Source organism: Cherax quadricarinatus, chromosome 15 (genome assembly GCF_038502225.1).
Source record: "Cherax quadricarinatus isolate ZL_2023a chromosome 15, ASM3850222v1, whole genome shotgun sequence".
Lineage (NCBI taxonomy): Eukaryota > Metazoa > Arthropoda > Malacostraca > Decapoda > Parastacidae > Cherax > Cherax quadricarinatus.
Window position 1 is genome coordinate 23,218,413 of NC_091306.1, and position 7,355 is coordinate 23,225,767.

A 7,355-nucleotide genomic window follows, 5' to 3' on the forward strand; every position below is an offset into this window, starting at 1 on the left:
TAATTTAGGGAACTGGAGCACAGATACAATTCCCTAGATCAAGAGCCCCTCACCAAAGTCAAGGAACCTCCCTTAAGGGGGAACCTCGCAACCTGAATTTTGGCTCGTATCCAGTAGCAAAAAAATTGACAGAGCGACGGCTCGTATCCTGAAAAACTTGCATGGTGGGGCACTCATAAGCAGAGGTTCCACTGTATTGTTGACATATATGCTTCAATGTAAACTCTTGATCTACACATCCCCTACCCATTCTAAAACTTCTTTGTTCATCTGCAGTCCTGCTCTCTGCCCTACCTCCAATTCGTTCAATAATAACCCTACCATACACTTTACCTGGTATACTCAGTAACCTTCTTTCAACAGACCAGCCATTTCTTACTGAGACAGGGTGCCCCCCCCCCCAAAAAAAAAAAAAAAGTTTGTTTATAACTTTAGTAATGTATACAGGATAAGGAGCTACCAGCCCATTGCTCCTGGCATGTTAGTCGCCTCTTATGACACACATGGCTTACGGTGGAAGAATTTTGTTCCACTTCCTCATGGAGGTAAGAGGAAATAAACAAGAACAAGAATTAGTAAGAAAATAGAGGAAAGCCTAGAGGGATGTATACAGGTCGGCCATCACTAATCCAGCATCATTGGGACCTGTAGTGTGCCGGATTAGTGAGTTTGCTGGATTACAGAGTGATTAGATTAGAATGCACTTAACCCTTAAACTGTCCACACGTAGATCTATGTTCACATGTGGGGGGCTCCGAATGTAGATCATTTTATTTTTCATTCCTGAGCCGCCTAGACATGAAAGAATGGGTCTTTGCACTCAGTGTGCACAGCATGAAAAAAATCGGGGACCACTTAGTACCTTGTGGGAACAGCAGTTCAATTGAGTGCCAACCAGAGCAAATAGCCTGGCTAACACCAGTGATTCACTGATGTCATGTCATATTAACACTCACATTTTAAGAGAAATGTAAAAATAGGTTAAATAAATACATGAGTGGGTGTGGGTGGGTATGAGTTAGACCTGACTAGCTTGAGCTACTAGGTCAGATGTTGTGCTCCTTCCTTCAGTGGATGTGACCTGACTTTGTGGGTCATTGGTCTAAGCCGGGGGGTGACATGGACCTGCCTTGCATGGGCCAGTAGGCCTGCTGCAGTGTTCCTTCTTTCTTATGTTGTAATGTATTTGGCTGGCTGGCTGACTTTGGCTGTCTCTGTCTGTATCTGTATATCTATATCTCTGTCTATCTCTGTCTCTCACATGTACTCATAAGTACAGTTATTATACATAATATAAATTACCTAGGATAACCCTAAAATTTCAGGCCAAATGATATACAGTGTAGATATATGACATAAATAAACATGACCACACACAGAAGACAGAAAGACAGATAAGCTGAACTAGACAGACAGATAAGCAGAGCTAGGCAGACAGATAGACAGATAGATGTACAGATAGACAGGTAGACAGGCAGAGAGATAAACTAACAGACATACAGAGACATGTTTGTGTGCAAGAGTAAAAACATACAAAGGCAAGGTTCCCCCCCCCTCCAGCAGCACACATTCATCAAATGTCACTTATCTGACGCTTGTCATAACACCATTCTTCAAGGAGTTTCATATTATACTCCAGGCACATATAGAAGACAGAACGACAGATTAACTGAATTAGACAGACAGATAAGCAGAGCTAGGCAGACAGACATATAGATGTACAGATAGACAGACAGACATATAGATGTACAGATAGACAGACAGACAATATACAAATAGACAGACACACAGGCAAACAGATAGACTGACAGACAGATATACAAAGACATGTTTGTGTGCAAGAGTAAAAACATTTAAAGGCAACGTTCCCTCCAGCAGCGTACATTCATCAAATGTCACTGGCTGTCACTTATCTGACCCTTGTCATAACACCATGCTTCAAGGAGTTTCATACTCCAGCATGTCTAAAACATTGCTGTAACCTATAAATACTTTGTATATATTTCTAGACAATAGTCAATGACCAAGGCAGGTGAAAATGTTCACCTGTCAGGGTGATTGTTACTATTTGAGTACTATTTCAGTGCATAATATTAGTGTCAGAACAAAGATTGGCTATGAAATCACAAGAACTATTATAAATTGTAATTATTAGAACATTAAAATTATATAAATTAAAATAAAATTGAGAAAAAAGGGTAAATTGGTAACACTTCTGCAAGCTGCGGAACTGGATGTTGCTGTCACGTGAGCATCCAGAGCCAACTTCATGGTCTTAAATCTCGGTAAGTACTGGTCCTAAAATTTTTTTTGGTCTTATACCAAACAGAAAATTACCCTCTTTAATTTAAAAACAATAAACGATTTTTTTATTTTTCAAAATATTCGGAGTGCCACGCAGGTGAATGTAGATCTTCATTTGAACAGTTTAACCCCTTGACTGTCGAAACCCCAAATCCTGAGGTGTCTCCTGGTGTCGAAAAATTTTTGAAAAAAAAAAAAAAATCTTATGAAATGAGAGAATCTTTTCCTGATGGTAATGACACCATAAGAATGAAATTTTATGGAAAACTTACGGAATTACACTCTTGCGAAGTTAGCGACCTCAGCGATATTTACGAATCAGCGATTTCGCCCAATTTGAGCCCTATTTTCGGCTAATTCCATTATTCCAGTCAACCAAACTCATAGCTATTTCTTTAGAATGCCATTTGTTCTATCGATTGAGTACAAGAAATTGCCCATTTATTGATTCCAACTACCCAATAACGTGGTCAGAAATTGGCAATTTGGCCAATTTCACGCAAAATAAAAAATGTGCCAATTTCAAAATAGGGTCCAGAATGAACAATGCAGACATTCCTGGCTCTAAAATAACATTTTCTTTGTTAATCAGTCACATCTCCAGGCCCCTCTGATATTACTCTTGCTTTCTATTTTGAATTTTTATTCAAACAAAAAATGGAAGATTTACTGTTATGTAGACTACTGCAATATTGTAATAATTGTATAAATAGTGTCAACCCGTTCATGACTGCATATTAGAATGGCTAGTTGGACATTTATTGGATAATGACATCATTTGTTTACTTTTTGAACATTGGCAAAAATCAAATATTTCCCCTACTTTGAGCTCCATTTCAAGGTTCTTTTCATAGTAAAACCAATCAAAATCACCTCTATTTCTATAATACGTTTTCCATTCTGTCAAATGGGACCAAGAAAATTAGAATACAACCATAAATACTACACAAAAATACACCACAAATTCGGCGTTTTAATCCAGAAAGAAGGTCGGAGTTTTTTTTTTCTCATTATGCACTGCGTGCTGCAGGATTTTTTTATATGGTGCACACTGACCACACAGACCCATTCTCTCACATGTGGGCCTACCAGCTTTCTCCTGCTTGATTTGAAGCCACTAGAATTTATGAGTATATATATACGTCAAACATGGTGGCTCATAAGACGTATATATACGACCGAAACAGTCAAAGGGTTAAGGGTTAATTAACCTATCAAGAGAGAGACTTTCTGCTACATCTTTCTCATTTTCATCACTGCTTTCTCCTCCACTGGCTTGCTGCTGTGGATTTACAACCATCTGCACCATTTCTGAGTCAGTATAATGATGAAATTTGAGCCAGTATAGCGATGAAATTTGAAATTATGCTAGCTGAAATTAGTGCCGGGTTACTGATGGAACCGGATAACTGATTACCGGATTAGTGATGGCCAACCTGTGTATATAATTGTACATGCATGTGTAGTGTGACCTAAGTGTAAGTAGAAGTTGCAAGGAGTACATGAAATCTTGCTTGTTTATGAGGCAGAAAAAAAAACACCAGTAATCCTACCATCATGTAAAACAATTACAGGCTTTCATATTACACTCACTTGGCAGGATGGTAGTACCTTCCTGGGTGATTGCTGTCTACCAACCTACAACCTACAACTCAATAAACTTCTTTCTTTCAACACACCGGCCGTATCCCACCGAGGTGGGGTGGCCCAAAAGGAAAAACGAAAGTTTCTCCTTTTACATTTAGTAATATATACAGGAGAAGAGGTTACTAACCCCTTGCTCCCGGCATTTTAGTCGCCTCTTACAACACGCATGGCTTACGGAGGAAGAATTCTGTTCCACTTTCCCATGGAGGTAAGAGGAAATAAACAAGAACAAGAACTAGAAAGAAAATAGAAGAAAACTCAAAGGGGTGTGTATATATATGCTTGTACATGTATGTGTAGTGTGACCTAAGTGTAAGTAGAAGTAGCAAGACGTACCTGAAACCTTGCATGTTTATGAGACAGAAAAATGGACACCAGCAATCCTACCATCATGTAAAACAATTACAGGCTTTCATATTACACTCACTTGGCAGGACGGTAGTACCTTCCTGGGCGATTGCTGTCTACCAACCTACTACCTACAACACAATAAACTTAGTCCCCTGTAATTTTTACATTCTCTTTTGTCCCGCTTCTCTTTATATAAAGGAATTTTACATGCTCTCTGCTAATCCCTAGGTATCTTCCCCTCTTTCATACATTTATTGAACAAAAATACCAACCACTTCAACATATATCCACCCTACTTTTAACACTTCTGTCATGATCCCATCAGTTCCAGCTTCTTTACCCCCTTTCACTCTATGTAATGCCTCGCATACCTTCCCCACACTCACATCATGCTCTTCTTCATTCCTAAAAGATGCTATCTCCCTGACCAGTGCATGAAATTACTGCCTCCCTCTCTTCATCAAATTTAAAAGTTCCTCAAAATATTCTTGCCATTTTCCCAATACCTCCAACTCCCCATTTACTAATTTCCCTATCCTGTTTTTAATTGACAAATGCATTCATTCCCTATGTTTTCTTAACCTGTACACCATTAAAAGTAGGCCTTAGACAGGGATGTGTAATGTCACCATGGTTGTTTAACATATTTATAGATGAAGTATATGCTAGGGCATTGGGAAATGAGGTGGTATTAAATTATGGGGAATCAAATACAGAATGGGAGTTAAGACAGTTACTCTTTGCTGATGATACTGTGCTTCTGTCAGATTCTAAAGAGAAGTTGCAAAGGTTAGTGGATGAGTTTGGGAGGGTGTGTAAAGAAAGAAAGTTGAAAGTGAACATAGATAAGAATAAGATGATGAGGGTATCAAATGAGTTAGCTAAAGAAAAATTGGATATCACATTTGAGGGAGGGACTATGGAAAAAGTGAATGTGTTCAGATATTTGGGAGTAGATTTGTCAGTAGATGGGTTTTTGAAGGGCGAGGTTAACTGTAGACTTGATGAAAGGAAAAAAGGTGAGTGGTACATTGAGGTATCTGTGGAGACAAGAAACCTTGCCCATGGAGTCATAGAAGGGAATGTATGAGAGTATAGTGGTACCAACACTTTTATATGGGTGTGAAGCATGGTTTGTGAATTCTGCAGCAAGATGAAGTCTGGAGGCAGCGGAGATGTCGTGTCTATTGGCAGTGTGTGATGTAAATATTATGCAGAGAATTCATAGTGTGGAAATTAGGAGGTGTGGAATTACAAAAAAAAAAAAATATTCAGAGGGCTGAAGAGGGGTTATTCAGGTGGTTTGGTCATTTAGAGATGATAGAGCAAAATAGAATGACTTGGAGGGTGCATAAATCTGTAGTGGAGGGGCGGAGGGGTAGTCTTTGTCCTAGGAAAGGATGGAGGGAGGTCAAAGAGGCTTTGTGTGCAAGGGGCCTGGACATGCAGCAGGCATGTATGTGTGAGTGTTAGATAGGAGTAAGTGGAGACGAATGGAACCTGACGAGCTGTTGGAGTGTGAGCAGGGTCATATTTTGTGAAGGGATTCAAGGAAACCGGTTAGCTGGACTTGAGTCCTGGAAGTGGGAAGTACAGTGTCTGCACTTTAAAGAAGAGGTTTGGGATATTGGCTGTTTGGAGTGACATCTAAACTGTCATATCTGGGTGCCTCTGCAAAGAAAGTGATTGTGTGAATAAGGGTGAAAGTGTTTCTTTTTTGCATCACCTTACCTTGCCTTGGTGGGAGATTGCCAATGTGTTAAAAACAAAAATTAAGTTTTTGAAGCCTAAGGCATATGCAACACCTTTAACAAATTTAATGATTAAAACATTTTCAATGAAAATGAGACAGTATTATTTACAAACTCTTAATCCTATGTAGTTTCTAAACTGTATAACAAGTGTTGTTTTATCTGCAGGAATGATGCACTTTCACCTGGAGAAATGCAGCGTGTTTGTTTTTTGCGTCTTCTCTTTCACCGACCTCAGTTTGCCCTTGTAGATGAAGCAACAAGTGCTCTAAGTTTAGATGTTGAGGAGCAGCTGTACAAGGCATGCTTGCAACACAATATTACCATAGTCAGTGTGGGACACAGGCATTCTCTGAAAAGGTACCACAATACCTTGCTAACCCTAGATGGAATAGGTGGCTGGAAGAAGGACACCATTTATCAAGAATGTGATGAAATTAATCCCCACTCTGAGAGAGATATGTCTTCACTCTGAGTGAATGAACCAGTTTGTGAAGACAAAAAAAAAAAAATGGACAGCTTGCACCACCAACAATCAGGTATTTACTGAAACTCAAGCAAAAAGCAAGTATCTGTTGTAATTTATTTTCATATCACATTACTATGTATTTATATGCATGTATGTGCTCACATGCACACATACACTCTCATGTACACATACACGCATGCACACATGCATGCATGTGTACATATGAGCATACATGTGTATGTGTGTACATGCATATGTATGTACAAACATATACATGCCTGTATATGTATGTACATGCATACATACATTCATCTGTACATAATATGCACATGTATGTGCACAGGTACATACATTATTTGTGCACACAGTATCTGTAATTTATAAGTTGCAATAAATGACTGTCACTAAATTTGCGTAAAACTGAGCAAGAATCAAACCTGCAGCTTTGTATTTGCGAATCCATTACTCAACCAACAGGCTATGCTAGTTACACTAGGAATATGACAACTTGTCTGTTTCAAGTAAATTCAGCAGACACAACAATCTGCGATATCAATTAAGTACTTTTACTGTCTCATTCCTTTGCCAAAAATAAAAGTAGTGATGAAGCTCTTATCCCTTCAAAGCTAGTGTCACTATGAGAGTGAATCCAGTGCTCAACCACTAGACACTGTTAGTTGCAGTAGGAATGTAACATCCTGTCTTCAGCTTGTTGAAAACTTTAAATCTAGAATCAAAAAGTAACCATAATGGAAGCAGCAAATTGAGATTGGGTGCCTTAGAATCTACGAGGGACATCTCATTTAATGTTGTGTGTGTTTTGAACTCCTGAT

At 38.9% G+C, this 7,355-nt stretch overlaps 1 protein-coding gene across 3 annotated transcripts in view; it reads left to right on the top strand.

Moving 5' to 3' along the window:
* The window catches only part of LOC128689283 (lysosomal cobalamin transporter ABCD4), a 368,619-nt gene that overhangs the window by 261,853 nt on the left and 99,411 nt on the right, over positions 1–7,355 (top strand). For 2 of the 3 annotated variants that reach the window (XR_011392042.1, XR_011392041.1), the window contains one exon: positions 6,222–6,592. Coding sequence is in view for 1 of the 3 variants with exons in the window: in XM_070085217.1 (XP_069941318.1) it covers positions 6,222–6,528 (307 nt within the window). In the remaining 2 variants the exon portion in view is untranslated. Of the gene's footprint in view, positions 1–6,221; positions 6,932–7,355 lie in introns of those variants that run through there. The other variant, XM_070085217.1, reaches the window with a different exon arrangement.